The following is a 16,869-nucleotide window of genomic DNA, read 5'->3' on the forward strand; positions in this document are numbered from 1 at the left end:
ATAAAAGTAATGAATTTTATTTCCAAATCAATAAGACCTTTGTATTAGACTTTATGCAATGATATGAGTTAATCGGCCTGTATGTTGTTTACATTGAGCTAAAACCACAAACTTAATTGCAATCTTTATTAGATTAGAGCTCCAACATCTGTCACAACAGTAAGAACTTAAATGTTACTAAAAGATAAATTAGTATAAAATCTTTTTTCAGAGATTACCGGCTTACAAAGTTAAAAGTTTAATGCACACTCACACATACAGTCATAGATTATCTCACTCAATCACTTGCAAGGGAAACCAATTATTTCACTGTAGCATCATCATCCAAATTTATTTATTTTTTGCTAAAAATATGTATACTTAATAAACATATCATATTTTTAAAAACATTAAATTATGTTATATTTTCTATATAAATATACCTTGTGTTACAAGATATCATATCAACTTTAGATATACATGAATCTAAATTGTAAAATAAATAATCAAACTTCGATAACATCAGAAAAATTTTACATACAACACTCAATTCCAATAGTAATATATACTTAAATTTTTATACTGTTTTAATACGAAAAATAATTTAACATTGCAGTCAGGTCTCATGTTAAGTTATTATTGGTCAAGTACAATCATAAGTAGAGAGAAAGGTTCTCATATTAGTGATTTGTTATACATATTACGTACACATTTGTCATAGAGTGGCGGCAGAATACAGTTCACTTCTAAAAATATCTGAATGTACTAATGCACAGATGTATGGTCCCACCAAGATGTAAATAACCAGGTAACAAAAAATAGATAAGTGATATGTAACTAAAAAAGATAAATTTGATACTTACATATAAAGATTGCTTACGCCTTAATGCATAATTTAAAAAAAAACGCCTAAAAAAATCTTTTATCTAAGAAAATACATATTTGGACCTTAATTTCAATGAATATTTTTAAAAAATGCAAAAATTATGAAAAATTCAATAAAAATAGTGGATAAATAATTACAGTGAATATTGAATCGCATTGCAGATCGAATTTTGTACCCATCGTAATATTTCTAAATAATAAAAATAATACACTAATAATATTTGTAAAAAATAAAAAAACATTTGCTTTCAAATAAATTCACTTTGATAACGTCTATTTCACGACTTGCTCACAAATAATTGACTAAATGTTCATAAGTGCCATCCTAAAAGTGCATATTATTCCTGAATAAGCAAAAAACATAAAGAGATTGGAGATAACTAGAGATTAATAAATAAATTAGTGATTACAAAACTTACAAAAGTGCCAACGCAAATTAGATACTCTATAATGGATATAGATAGATAGAAACAATTACCAGGTCAGAGATGCTTATAAGTGTCACCCTAAAAGGCCATATTTTATAATACCAAATAAACAAACTTTACAGCTTACAATACAGAATTACACAATGAAAATCAATAAATTGAATGTTTTTCTTAGTTTTTTTAATGCCCGGATATATTTGAATCTGAACATTTTAGCAACATAAGTTGCGACGCTGTCCATATATATATGGGTTACATTTTGGCCGGTTTTGCACTCCTATGTTAATACGCTTCTGCGCGTTAAGGGGTTAATGTATTGGCTTAATAAATATAGTAGTGAACATGATTATTTAACTGAATAAGGCATTCACTGTGTGGCGGTAACAAGTGCTAAGGCAAATGGAGGGTGTTATGAAATACTTTTATTTTCATAAAAACAAATTTGATCTTTGGCATCTAATAGATAATACACAGTATATTAAATTTATGTAATATCTATTTTGTTAAAAAGGGACAGTAGTCACAAAGATTGCAAAATTTTTGGTAGACAGGATATGCAACTTTTGCTTAACTAATGTGTTGATTTCATTAAATAAAACTTTGTTAATGTCAAAAGGCATTTATTTCTTTAACCATCTTTTCCAAATAATAATATTGTAATTAAAATTTGTTAGCTGTCTTTGCTAAGTATATCATTAACAACATTAAATGTTAAACATTACAATTATAAATTATAATTGATGAAACACTAGATAAAGTTTAGATAGAGTTTAAAATTAAAACAACAATAATGAGAAAAGAAAATTATTTACAAAATGTCAATGAGTTCTGGAATAATTCACAATTTACCAGAACTATGTTTATGTCTAATGCAACCAATATATCACTACACATCAGCCAAGATGCTTTTTTTATTCTACTTTTGTTCCTTTTTTTTAGTTTCCTCTGCCGTTAAAAGAGCACTTTTGATTCCAACTTTTTTGAGTTCTTCAACTAATTCTCCAGATTGATGCATTTGCAACATAATATCACACCCTCCTACAAACTCACCATTGATAAAAACTTGAGGTATTGTTGGCCAATTTGAGTAGTCTTTAATACCTGCAAAACATTTACAATATTTTTAGACAACAACTAGAAAAGGAATACTTTTTAAAAAATAACTAAAATAGCTGTTAGATAAATATTAAAATGGAAATTAATAACAATCTTAAAGAAACTAGGACTTTAGACTTGATAGTTATACATGATTTCATTAAAAAATATTGTTGGCCAGTCATGAAACAGCAAAATTTTTGTTATCATTAACCCTAGGTTAGAAAATTGTCATTTAAAGAGCCAAACAAAATTATAATAAATTGTTTCTTTTGCTTGCCACGCTTTACCTACTACTGCATTAACCACTTGCAAAATAAAGCCAGGTCACCAACATACACTGTTCCAATTTGATTTCTAATTATTACACTTTATATTGTTCTTCAGTCATTTTCCATATAAATGATATTTGCTTTAAGTACCTCCTTAGCAAGAGTGATGGAAAAATTTACTTAAAGCCTAAGCCTTTATACATTATATAAGAATATATTACAACCCACCTTGCCGTAGACTTTCGTCTGAAAGAACGTCGTGGCTTTCGTAGGGAACTGCATGCATTCGCATAATTTGAACTACTGCATTACTAAAACCACATCTGGGAGCATCCGGGACTCCTTTCATAAACACTACAACCTTATTATTTTTTACAATTTTGTCTATTTTTTCATTCATAACTGCATCCGCAAATGCACGATATGATGCACGAAATGTGCTATTAAATAAAGGTTGAAAACTTTTCTTCAGTAGACTATTCATTTTAATTAATAAGTATTATTTTCTTCGAAGTCAAGTTAGTGTTAACCAGAAATTTACAGTTTTTTTATTTTGTAACGTTATTTGTCATACAATTGCACAAAATGTCAAACGTCAAATTAAAATTATAAAATAGAAATCACAAAAAATATTGCTAATATAAAAAATTGTAATTTTTTATTAATTTCAGGATAACATTTATTTCAATATTTTTGTAGTATTTAAGAACCAATAATATTTTATAACAAAGTCATGGCAGTTATTATTACACTATTTTAGTTATTGATTTTTACATTTTTCTTTCATTTGCGCAACATTTACAAATTCGGTGCGTTTTTACTTAAGAATACTGAATTATTAACAATTAATTCTTTTGCTGATTAATAAAATTGATTAAAACTCTTTTTCACAACTACTCATGTTAAGATCGTTAATCATTTAGATGTAATTAGGTAATAAAAAAATATATTTCAGTTTCAGCCGGAGAACTGCACAGTTAGCTATAGACCTCTTTTATATATTATTATTATGGAAAACAACTACTTGTTTAATTATAAGTTTTAAATATTTTATTGTGGCAACTCTTTAAATTTAATTAGTAATCTGTATTCGTCTCGTACCTTTCTTTAATCTAATAAGTTTCAATCTATTTCGCTCGATTAGTTTGTGTTTATTGTGATATCAAAATTATTTCTTAGCTGTACAAAAAATTATTACGATGGAGAATGCGGAAGAAGTTTTTCATTTTTTGGAAGAGTTTTCAAAGCGTAAGCCTAAAACGATACCACAAGAGTTAAATGACTATTTGGCCTATGTAGCGCGGACCGGCGATCCTGTATACCAGTGGTCTCTTGTAAAATGTTTATTCAAAGAAAAGCTCTTAAATGTTATAACTGACTTTTATGAGACAACACCGGGTGTTGATATTCCACCTTATCCAAATGTTGATCCCTTTAATTATGACATTATGAAGAATAGTTTATTGGAAAGATTAGATTCTTTTACTTCCGCACCATTTACTGTTCAAAGAATTTGCGAACTTTTAACATACCCACGTAAGCAATATAATCGCGTGGACAAGTTTATGAGAGCGATTGAGAAGAATATATTGGTGGTGAGTACGCGAGAGCCTGGTATACAGCGACACATCGAACAAGAGAATGGTGAGTCAAACGAACCAATTGTAAATGGATCGGACAACAATTCCGAATATAATGTAGATGTTGAAATGGAAGACGTGTCTTGGAAGGAAAATGCTGTTAATAAGAACACTACTGAACCCCAACCCAGTTCTTCAGAAACTCAAATTTCTGTGGATAGTGTGGAAAAGCGCATACAAGGTAATGTGGACACCCCAATGGATATGCAAGAAAAAAATGGCAATCAATATGAAACTGTTGAACAATCAGATTCTGATCCTTCAAGCAATAGTCAAGAAATAGAAAAGAAATGTGAAGAGACACTGGCATCAGAAACCATATCACATAGTGAAGAACCAGGTGAAGTTCTAAAAACACCTCCATCTGAAATTAAAGAAGATGTTGATATGAAACCAGATGTAGTGCCAAATGTATTAGTTATCCCAGAAATTAAAATAGATGATGCTGAAATGACAGAACAGAAACTAAATGCACAGGCACATAAAATTGTTGAAGGCTCTAAAGACGAAAGCTCTTGTAATGAACCAGAAGATCCAAAACCTGCTATAGAACATCCACAAACATTAAGTGAAGATAGTTGTTCAAGCTCTAATAGTAAAGAAGATATTACAGAGACAAAAATAATATCTGAAGCTTCAACTTCAAGTGAAGAAAGTTCCTCTTCAAGTGACAACACTGATGGCAACAGTAATTCGCCAAAAACTGATCCTGAGTCTCAAACAATACAAATTGAATCGAGTCAAGAAAACAGTAATAATAAAGATGAAATTGAGAAAGCCAAAGACAATCAAGAGGAGTGCAACGAGCCACTTTCCCCAAAAGTAGCTGTTGAAAAACCTATACAAGCTACAATCCAAACAGATAATTATTCAATTAGTGATGTCAATTCAGAAATACAACAAATACCTCCACAGACATTCATCAAATCTGATGATAGTAAAGTAAATGATGTCATTGCTAATGAGAAGACTGAAAACAAAACTGATGAGAATGTTGATGAACAAAGCCGGGATACGGAATTACCAACCCAGTGACTTGATATTGACGTGATATTTTTTTATTTAATGATAAGATTCACTTGTTTTAATAAGTGCAACTGAAATGAATTTAGTATTAGAACAGAGTGATCATTCTTTACTTTATCATATTTGAGTGAATACTGAGGTACACTATGGATGTTTTGTTTTCAAGTTACAAATACCAGTAATGTATGAAAATAAGCTGTTGCTGTAAACAATAAATGTTACTCAACATACTTTCATTATGTATTTATTAGAAACAAAATGCTATCTAATAAAGTATATTTGTATAAATGTCAATTTAAATGGCTGCTCCATGTTAACTATTTATTCCCATACATTTATTTACAAAATTGACTACAGCTCTTTAGTAGTTTTTCACACCACCTCCTTTTGATATATTTTTTTAATCTCTGATTTAAAAGATAGCTATCTTATCAGTGATGTGTTAAAGGTAGGTACCAATACTGACATGTGACATTGCAATTATACTCATAATTTTTGATAACAAATTTAATGATTAAGTAAATTAACTTATAAAAAATAAAATTTCTATTACAAATATACAAAGAAATCATTCTTAACACAAATATAAAAATACTTTAAAACAACAAACATGACTTATCAATGAAAGTTATTCAATTTTAAATACATTAGCTATATTTTATTTTTTTGAACCAAGGACTCTCAGTTCATTCCTTAGAATTTTACCCGCTGCATTTCTTGGAATTTTTTGTAAGAATGCAACACCTCCTTCAAGGTGTTTGTATTTGGTTAACTTTTGAGCTACAACATCATATATCTGTTTCTCAGTGAGAATATGATTCAATTTTAGAACGACAAAGGCTTTTGGAATTTCCCCGGCTAACGCATCCGGTATGCCGACGACTGCCACGTCAGCTACTTCTGGTAACTCCATTATCACACTTTCAATTTCTGTTGGTGATACCTTTAAGAAAAAATTTTATTATTAATCAGTTAATATTCTTCGGCTAATATTTTACATAGGTTGGTCTATAATGAATTCAACATCTCAAATTCAGTCTAATGTAACTCTCGGCAAGCACTCACGGAATTGAAGCAAAATATTTTAGAAAAAATTGAACTGGTTCCAATAGCTAAAACATGCAGGCGCATTTTTGGAAAATGTTGTTTGGAATAATGTTCCTAAAGATTTGGACCATATTTTCAACATTTGATTCCAACACATTGCAACCTTTGTTTATTAAAAAATATGAACTCGTCAAAGTACATGTACTTTTAAATTAGTTTAAAACATGAACTTTATTATGCTCTACCTTGTATTTGATTTTAAAAATGCTTTTGATAGAAAAATTTACTATCCGTTTTTTATATTTACCTGATTTCCTTTAACTTTAATAAGCTCTTTGGTACGGTCGACAATATAAAAATACTGATCTTCGTCATAATATGCCACATCGCCTGTGTGAAGCCAACCCTCACTGTCTACAGTCTGCTTGGTAGCTGTTTCATTTTTCCAATAACCTTTCATGACCTGAATAAAGCAATTTCTGCAGAAATTATTTCTGGATATTAAGTTTAATTCCGTATCAAGACAAAACAGTAGTTTTGTTATATTTTAATCAACGCCAACTGAATACTTTGTACGTATTGACATATTAAATACAGAATGATAAGAAATAGCTGTTTATATATGTTTAAAAAAATTGGTCTACATTCACATCTTTAAAGTTTTCACTATGTATTTCCAATTGGCCAACATAATTTGACATTATAAGCTCTCAAACGTTCCAGCTGTTCCCTCAAAGAAATATGGGGAATATTTCTCCGATCGGGCTTCCAAACGGATTGGTCACATGTTATTTAGACTTTGGGAAGAGCCAACACAGTTGGGATTATCGCAGTGTGTTCTTATTAGGTATTGAACGGCACGATGTTGTTAACGTCGAAAACAAACATATTATAGCAAGTAATCTTTGGTTCAATGTTATCTATTTGTGAAGATTTATTATAAAATCACATAACACATTATTATTTATCAGGGGGTGGGGAAGGAGAAACTTTGTCGCTCTTTGAAAGATTATTTGTGGCTCAGTACGTGTATCAGTTCCATTTTTATTTCAGAAATTATCATCATCCCTTCGCAGCTATTTTTATTAAGTCTAAAATTTATAATAACAAATAGTAATTCACCAAATTTTAAAGAATTAATGTGGAAAATTAAATAATTGTGTTTATTTTCATATTTTGCACTTGTGTTTATATAATGTATATTGTTTTTGGCTCAAACTATCAAAGGCTCTTGGCTGCTGGTGCTCTATAAAGTAAAAAACACGATACCATCTAATTACCTGAGGGCCCCGTAAATACAATTCACCCGACTTATGCGGGCCCAACGACTCCATAGATGTGAGAGAAACGATTCTGGCCTGCGTACTGGGTATCAATTGGCCAACCGAGCCGACTTTATTATATGGGTAAATGTAGGGAGTCATCAAAGTTACCGGAGCGCTTTCCGTCATACCGTAACCTAAAATCAGATTATTAATTATATGCCATTGGTTTAAATATCACAGATAAAATAAATAAAGTTATATTACCACTAATTTAGTGATAATACTGACGTAAACGAAGTCAAGTTAAAGTCAATTAAATCAATTTTCAAAAATAAGATAGGATAGACAGAGATAGATAGACCTAGCTAACTTAATATTGTCTTTATCTATAGAAGGTGTCTTTAATATAAATTGTTGTTGTTTTGTCATTGTTTGTTTATGTATATATACATAGTTAAGTTATCGTCATTTCAGCTTATTGACGCCTACTCCAAAGCATAGGTCTCTTTCAAAGATCGCCATGATGACTGATCTTGCAATGCCCGTACCCAGTGATTACCTGCAATCCTGACGATGTTGTCTGTCGCCTAGAGGGAAGCCTTCCCACGCCGTTTCTATTTTTAAAACGGGTCGGAACATAACATATATTTTAAGATTAAAAAATATTAATAACTTAGTTTTGAGAGGAAACTCTACTCAAACACGACATACCTTGCAGTAATTTTATTTCATCCTTAGTCTTTTCACATTTGAGAAGAAACTTCTCCAACATGCTGTCTGTAGTCGGCGCTGCTCCAACCATAATAGTTTCCACGGATTGCAGGTGTTCTTTCTTTACAGAGGGATGCGTTGCAAGAAAAGCTAAGAGTGATGGCACCACGAATAACGTTGTTGGTTTGTATTCTACTAGACATTTAATATAGTCTTCAGGGGTAAATCTTGACAGAAAATAAAATATATACTAATTATTTAATAACATTCTACTATGAAAATTAATATGTTTGATTTAAACAGTGCGATCGTGGCAACAATGACTTTAACTTGAGAATAAACTTGATAATGTGGTAATGATTAATTTTTATATAATATTTTTTTGAATAGTACAAAGTAAAATTGTGTTTAAATTTTTTTTGTGTTTATATTCGCATAATTAAATCATATAACGACATTGATATCGTTATGTTATGTACATAATACTTCTCTTTAACTATATCTTTCGCCTATTGTTTATAAAGTGCACTGTTCCAGAGGTGGCCAGCTTGCGGCTCCTGAGCTAAATGCGGCCCTTTAAAGAAATATCTGTGGTTGTTGGTACATAAGTGTACCCGAGTTTTCTTCTACTTTTTTGGTATATATTAAATAAACATTTTAAAATTGGAACACCGATTAGTATAGTAGTAACTTACCTTCATTTGAAAAAAATATAGGTGACAAATCAATAATTCACCAAAATTCAAAGAATTATTAAGAACATTTAAACTTAATACGAATGTTTTGTACTTTTTTATATATTTTATTAATTTTTACGTCTTTTCTACTAATATAATTTCTATAAAAACATCTTTATTATACCTTTTAAATACGTATTTAATTGCGGCTTGCAAAAAAGAAACAAAATTTGAATAATGGCTCAGATTATGAATGAGCTTGGCCACCCCCGTACTATACTATATTTGTCAGCCTTTATTAATATTGAGACAGTAGTTTAACTTTCCCGATTAGTGGGCGTAAACAACATTAAAAAATCTAAATATGCATTTACATAGCAAATTTTGCGTTAAAATTGTATTTGAAGGCGGAACGGAACATTTGATTACAAGATACATAAAAAGTCAATGTCATCGTCAATTTAATATTCAAGGGAACAGGAATATTCCTTATACGGCAGACATATTGCCTCAATGTAAACACATCCTGACGTTACGACTATCAAATGAGATGCATTTTCGGTTTATTACCAATATTGCATACGATCGCATAAATTCCACTGAAAACGTTAGCTGCGAACCAACATAATCATCAATTTATTAAATTCCATTGGACTAATTAAAATAAAATAGTCAGTAAAATGTTATTCAAAAAAATTGCACTGTGAATAAGAATAAACAGTAATCATAGTTGGCAAAACATGAAAGTTGCGAAATAATTGACAGAATATTCTTACTTAGGCATGGAAACAACGTGGTATCCAAGTGTTAAATTATAATTGAGAACTGCGTTGAAACCGTAAATGTGAAAAAATGGCGGCACTGTCAAAATTACGTCACCGTGTCCTGTAAAAAAAGAATCAATGTCACGCTTAATAATGTGCACTATGGCTTTGTTAAAAATATCTTTTATTAAAATTATTATAAAAAAACTCGTATTTGAGACAGATCAATTGAAAGGGCTATGCTCGATCTTATCTGCGTGTTCGAATTAGACATGGGGAGATCCGCAGAGCGCATCGTTCGTGCAACCTACAGTCGTTACGACCGAAACGTTCTCAAGCGGCGACCACGTGCCAGTAGACCATGCGTGGGTAGGCCGCTCTAGAGAGAGGTTATAGCTCTAGATTGACGACGTAGTCAAGATCACGGAGAGTCGCTGAATGCAAGCGGCGCAAAATGGTCAACGTGGCAGTCTTTGGTGGAGGCCTTGCAATGAGCGTCATGTGATGTCAGTTGACATGCCCCAGCGACCATCCATTACGCCCGCTATGTGGCTTGTTCACTGCCTTGCCTACTTGCCGTTAACTATTATTATTTAATAATAATTCTCACCCTTTTCCCCTTCGTACTTCATTATCTTCGGGCACTGCGTTTGCTTTAAGTTCGACACAAGGTTCTTATGAGTTAACATGACACCTTTGGGCATGCCCGTGGTGCCACTGGAGTAAGGGATCAGACAAACATCATCGCAATTCAACTTGGGCAAGTCAGCTTTGTGATCCGCCATTAAAAGCGAGCGTAGGCCAAATATCCCTGAAAGTTATGGAGATTTTAATACAGATTTAAAAACATACCATACGCAAACAGCTGTACAAAAACCATTTGGTTGTGATACTTATAATATAATAAAACTGAAATAAGAATGAAAGCAGCCTCAGAAGATGGTTTGTGATAAGACTAATACAAAATACTAATTTATTTATTTAACATTAGTACTAATCTATGTTAACATATAAAGAGTTTACTCTAATGTACTGCCTTGTCACGGTATCTCTGAAATCATATAGTAATTTGAAGTTTGGTAAGAATATTCCTTTCGCCGAGTAGAGGTAAGATTCGGAATTTACGCAATTCTATCCGCAAGAGGGTGAGAGGGCGTCCATTACGTTCGCGAAGCGGCCGGGTGGCAGCTAGTAAATCTATATGCATGTATACATTGTTATAATTTAATTAACAACTTGTAAGTCTTTCTTAGGACATGTAATTTATGTAGTTTAAATGTACGATTACTGTTGATATTTTAATTAGGCTCGCTGAGATAAGAACGGTTACAATTACCTATATTATTTTAACACTGTTACCGACGGAAGCCCTGTCATTATTGAGAATTAAAGTACTGATGTTTTCAAATTGAAGGTATTTAAATTTAAATATAAACATACCCTTTGCTTTATCATCTTCCCCGCCAATCCATATTGTTCCTTTGTAGTCTTTAAGGGATTTGCTAACTTCTTGTGCAAGTGGCATAAACATCTCGATAGTGCCAATACTTTTTACACCACAATCCGTAAACTGCCGCCGGACCTCCTCTAATGTTAAAAATTTCAGTATTAATTACATAATGAAATAATGTATAAATAATAAAACTGCAAACTGCAGCTCGCGAGCCACATGCCGCTCTTTGAACTATTGTTTTTGGCAATGATTAATAGTCGAATTATTTCAATATTTAATTTTATACAACCTAAGTCAGCTCCTAGGAAATCGAAACAAATTACTGGTGTAAATAATAATAATTATTATTCCATCTTAAAATTAGCGAAATCCAAACACCGATCATAATTAACAAACCGGCATCTTAAGTATTATTAGGAATGCTGTCATATACGTGTGCCATCATATATTACTTCGAAACATATCTTGTACTTTTGTCATATAACTTCGATAAATTTAATTTTTGTAAAAACATATTCGTTTGTGTGTTTTAAATGCGTATTAAATTGCTGTTCACCAAAAATATAAAATTTTAAACAATGGCTCGAACTATCAAGGAGCTTGGCCTATAATAAAACAATATAAAACGTTAAAACCTCATTTAAAATATATTTAAAATAAAAACTACCTCTGGTACAATTTTTAGATCTGCACTTAACGTTGCGCTGATCATAACCGTCTTTAATTATATAAAACGTAAGATGACACATGTTTAAATTATTGACATGCTACAAGCCCTACATTCTTTATAAACGGACTTTGCCTCGGTACACATGTACAATTAAAAATATTACTTGGAGTTATTTACTGTCATTAATATCTGTATGGTAAACTTAAGATGACTATTTTGCTGTTGGTCATGTCAGTTAATCATAATAAAAATGAAAGTATTATGGAATATTTGAAACATGTACAAAAGCATTTATATTACTTATTTTATTTCTGTGTCGAAAAAAAATAAATTTTCGCTGATAAAACTATTTCAAACATAGAAATATTATTAGCTATCTGTATTTCCTGTAACTTAGTCACACGAAACTTCCAATATTAAATAGTTTCTAGAATCTAATGCTTATATTATAACATTGTGTACCTTTGGACATATGGAAAACTTGCTCCGATTGATCATGTAGTTTTTTCGTCACATTTTAAAAGTATTTACAATATATAGTTAAATTACAAATTTATTTAACTATAATAATAAAAATCAGGACATATGTTACAAAATCGGTAATAAGTAATTTAAAACAATTATAAAACAAATATAAGTTAAATTATAAATAAACAAAATAGTATAATATCAGGATTAATTAAATTGTCGTAATTGTAGACATATTTCAGAGAAAAAATATACATAAATACATTACACAGAATTATTGGAAATAGACGTTAAAAACTTTATTGTATTTTTGCTGATAAATGGGCTATACATTCAGCTCTTTAAAATTTTACGCCTATTTCCAATCACGATGTATATTCAAAATTATTGAAAAAAACATTTATCAGCTTAACAGAACTTGATCATATATACACATAAGCTATAGCTCATTTATTAACGGAAAGCACTATGCTTTAAATCGCAGAATGTACTTAGTTTGTTTAAAAATAAACAAAATTGATAACTGTTCATTGTATTTTCTACTTTTCGCGCTAATATATTGTAAAATATTTCATGATATTAAAATGGAGTGCGGCGATAAAAAGAACCGGATCGCTGTAATTACATTACAAAAAGAAAGTAGGTGCCAAGTAAATTTTTTACTATAACATATTATACTCTTGGTATAAATCATATGTTTGTGTACCGGACTATTATAGGCCCAATGAAATTCTGGTGAAAAGCAGAAGAGGAGGGAGGCAAGGGTCCTAGGGGACGACTGCTAAGATGGGTCGAGCAGTGGAGACTACGCTTTCAGCTCAGTACCGAGAAAGTACAGTTGGACAGGAAAGTTGTTTTTCTTTGTAGCAATATTTATAGCAAGACCAGCCTTTAAAAGGGGGTATACTTCTTTTAAAGGTTTTATACCTGTTACCAATCATCCGGTATATAGTTATCAAGCTAATAATTAGAGCGAGTAATGAATAGCTTGGATTATCTGTGATCTCGTATTATTCATATGTGGGCTACGATGTTACTCGGTTAATATGCAACGTTTAATCCATAGCTAACAACTTATGATAAACAAATGCAATAATCGTTCGGTGAACTCAATTGGATGCGGTTAACGAATTGCGACTCGGCTCTGTCTGTGTTAATTTTTATTCAAACAGTTTGTGTTGTTTTAAAAATAAATTAAAAACAATTAATCGTAACTTTTTGGTAATTTTTGTATATATTTACTAAATTACATTTCTGTTAGAAAATGCTAACTGTGAAATCTTTTATGTTTTGAGTAATTGCAATTTGCAAGATAAGTAATGGTAGTTAGTAATAGTAGGCTTTAATTGATTTTATCTCTATATTTTTTATTTGCACCAACATCGTAACTTTCTTGATTAAGCATCTACACGAATTTTCGCAGAGTATACAAATATTAAAAGATAAACATAGCTATTTAATAGTCGAGCTAAATACAATCAATTCTTTGTCGATTTTTCATACAAACAATAATTCAAGACATTTTTATTTTTATATAATTTTTGTAGCTCTGGCCTCTGCATAAGTATTAATTGTACTACAGAAGTCGGAGTCTTTCCAGTTACAATCTAAATCTAACTTTTAAGTAAAAGCAAATTATAAGTGCTTTTTGAAATAAACAGTGCAAAGCAGAGAAATCGTCGTTTCAAGGTTGATTATTAAAATTGACTAGTGTCAATATACTGTAACTCTTTTGACATTTACAGATTCAAGGAGTCTGAGATTTCAGAATTAAGCTCTTAACCTATATCTCTCAGTAAAAACTCAAACTGGCCGTTACATTGAATTGTCCACCAGATTGCGAGATCTTAAAACTTAGTTCGCTTAGATGGACGCTCCTCGAAGTCCCCAAGACGAGTACTAATGATACATCATTACCCTTACTTACCTGCCGTGTATAATGGGTTAGCGAAAGTTACAATCAGTCCAGCTCGAATCGCTCCATGAATTAGAGCTGGAAATTCGGGTATATTGGGTAATATTAACCCGATACGATCGCCTGGGGACAGGCGCATGTGCCCGATCAACGCCATAGCACATCGCTCCACCATCATTCGCAACATGCCGTATTCATAGGAACGGCCTGAAACTCCGCACGTCTGGAGAACAAGCAACAAATTAAAGCCTGAACGTAAATAGTGACATATCATTGTTGTATGTGAAAAGTTTTGACCATTTTAATCAACTACTTCTTTATGCGGTCAGTGACTTCCACCAAAAACGTGGAGACGATATCATTAAGGCCTTTTTGGAAATTTATATGGGCGGCTTATGTCCAGCAGAAAACGTCCTGCGGCTGATATAACGACAATGACTTCTTGTTGAAACAAAGAACAATTGCATACGTACAAAGTAAAGTATCTTAGTTCATACATTACATGTGTGATACTTTGATATAAAAATATCTTAAAGAAAATGAACGCGTAGTTCGAATATAATAAATGCTCTAATATTACCATTCATTTCTCAATGAGAAAAGTGAAACATGTTTGCCATCGCGCCAGTGAACAGGTCGTACTTACCACTAAAAGAACAATTTAAAGTTTTTGTGACAAATAAGAATAATTAAATACTCGATGAAAAATCATTCTTGAAGGTTAAGTGGAAAAACCGCTATAAAACTTGACTTGTATGCTCAACAATAATATCAAACTAGAGGATATAAATATTCTTTTATTCTCATATAAAAACCTTATTTATTTAAAATGCTTCACTACATACAACAAAACGTACAATTATACTGAATAAGATTTTAGATTGAAAAACAATTATTAACGCCTGTTATTGGGTGTAAAATTTTACATCTATGTCTGGGCGCATTTATACTGACTACATATGGTAAAAAAAGAAAGACGTGGAATTAGAAAACAAAGATTAGCGCTAGATTTTTTTGGACCGGAGTGTCACTGCTACCCAAACGACATTAGCAGATTCAACGGGCTTGAACTAGTAGGGCGCATAGGGCGTCAAGTATAAAACCTCTTTTAGAGTAACGAAGCTTAACCGCACCCGGGAGAGCCTAGGCTCGGCTGGCTATATGTTACTGTTTCACCGAATTAGAAGCCCTTGCGAGGTTATTGCAAAAGTCTTTTCCTGGTAACCCGACGTATGCTATTATTCATTATCCGCCATTTTACATTATAAAAAAGTTTGTTACTATTAATCCCTTGGCCAATAAAATTAGTTGTAGAAAGTCATAACAAATGTTGATGGGATATTTAATTAAAAATTTTATTTAATCGTTTTATTTGTTTACAAATCTATGGTGTAAGTCGCCAAGTATATATCCACGTAACCTTTACCTTCGAATGAAGACTATTTATAATGAAATCTTCAGTATGCGACCGCATCCGCACAAATATAGAACGCCGCGAACTTTGTACTATGGACCGTAATAATTGTTATCGTTGAAACTTTTAAATGAATCAAGGGTTCAGGGTTAAATCGATCTTATTAGCCGGTGCATCTTTGTTTAATGATTACAATAAATGAAAAAGAATAAAAATAAAACATTTTCATTCATAAAAACGAAATACATCTTTTTTTGAAATTATGAGGAATTTTGACGGTGTTATGAATTAAATTTATTTTTGTAATGTTTGAATTTTGTTTTTTGATTTTAAGGAATATTTGGTGAACGAAGCTCAAAATTAATATGGATTAAAGAAAAATAAACAAAATTATAAATGAAAGTTGTGACTTACCACCGATGGTTTGTCCGCCCATAGTTCGTAATCACTAAACACGTATTCAGTCAATGTTTCGTTTCCTACTTTGATCTCACCCCATGGTGAATTTAAAACTTTGCTGTCTAAATCAGGAGCAGTTTGAGTTCCAAAATTGCGCGTAAAAATGCTTCCATTTGAAACAAATCGTAAGGTGTTTAATTTTCTAACACTTTCCTTACACGGTTTTCTATTTAATAAATTCCTTGAGAAACAGTCGCGTAAGAGTTTTATGTGAGACATGTTTACTATGATGTATTTCGAAGCAGCAACGACACGCAAATAACGGCTCGCTCTGTTTTGGCGCAAGCAACTCAAATCGTCACAGGACAAGGTTCGCTTATTAATCTGAAGTGTATATTTTTCTATTTATTTACTCAAACATACGTATCTGGTGTAATGAACACTGTTTATAAATAAACTTTATAAAGTTTATCTTATCAAATAGTTATAAAATTTATCCTCATTGATAAGTTATGAGACAAATTGACTATCATTTTTGGTAAGTCTTTTCAATGTTTCCACTATATGGACATAATATATTTATTGGAATGGTTACGACATGTAATTTACTAAGGGGGGTCAGTGTAAGTTAGTTGTCTATCCCCATTTCAGCCGTAAGACGTCCACTACTGGACCTGAGCCGCTTCCAAAGGCTTCCAATAAGACCGGTTGAAAACCGTTGCAGGCGGTTCGAGCATCTTCTGACGACTATACCAAGGTTG

At 31.6% G+C, this 16,869-nt stretch overlaps 3 protein-coding genes across 3 annotated transcripts; 1 reads left to right on the forward strand and 2 right to left on the reverse strand.

The window, feature by feature from the left end:
• Positions 1-2,020: 2,020 nt before the first annotated feature.
• Grx5 (Glutaredoxin 5) lies at positions 2,021-3,240 on the reverse strand. Its single transcript, XM_068774173.1, has 2 exons — positions 2,888-3,240; positions 2,021-2,393 (listed from the first exon to the last, which is right to left on the reverse strand). Exons 1-2 carry the CDS (start codon positions 3,141-3,143, stop codon positions 2,209-2,211), a joined length of 441 nt encoding a protein of 146 aa, XP_068630274.1. The 5' UTR covers positions 3,144-3,240; the 3' UTR covers positions 2,021-2,208.
• Positions 3,241-3,756: 516 nt separating this feature from the next.
• LOC137930114 (serine/threonine-protein phosphatase 4 regulatory subunit 2-like) lies at positions 3,757-5,583 on the forward strand. Its single transcript, XM_068773225.1, has one exon. It carries the CDS (start codon positions 3,859-3,861, stop codon positions 5,332-5,334), a length of 1,476 nt encoding a protein of 491 aa, XP_068629326.1. The 5' UTR covers positions 3,757-3,858; the 3' UTR covers positions 5,335-5,583.
• Positions 5,584-5,952: 369 nt separating this feature from the next.
• LOC137930709 (probable 4-coumarate--CoA ligase 1) lies at positions 5,953-16,487 on the reverse strand. Its single transcript, XM_068774052.1, has 9 exons — positions 16,124-16,487; positions 14,308-14,518; positions 11,230-11,376; positions 10,400-10,600; positions 9,802-9,910; positions 8,349-8,575; positions 7,653-7,831; positions 6,680-6,835; positions 5,953-6,268 (listed from the first exon to the last, which is right to left on the reverse strand). Exons 1-9 carry the CDS (start codon positions 16,385-16,387, stop codon positions 5,984-5,986), a joined length of 1,779 nt encoding a protein of 592 aa, XP_068630153.1. The 5' UTR covers positions 16,388-16,487; the 3' UTR covers positions 5,953-5,983.
• Between the last annotated feature and the right edge of the window lie 382 nt (positions 16,488-16,869).

Source organism: Battus philenor, unplaced genomic scaffold (assembly GCF_028537555.1).
Source record: "Battus philenor isolate CCGP_79_NKW_IND1 unplaced genomic scaffold, ilBatPhil1.0.hap1 SCAF_11, whole genome shotgun sequence".
NCBI lineage: Eukaryota > Metazoa > Arthropoda > Insecta > Lepidoptera > Papilionidae > Battus > Battus philenor.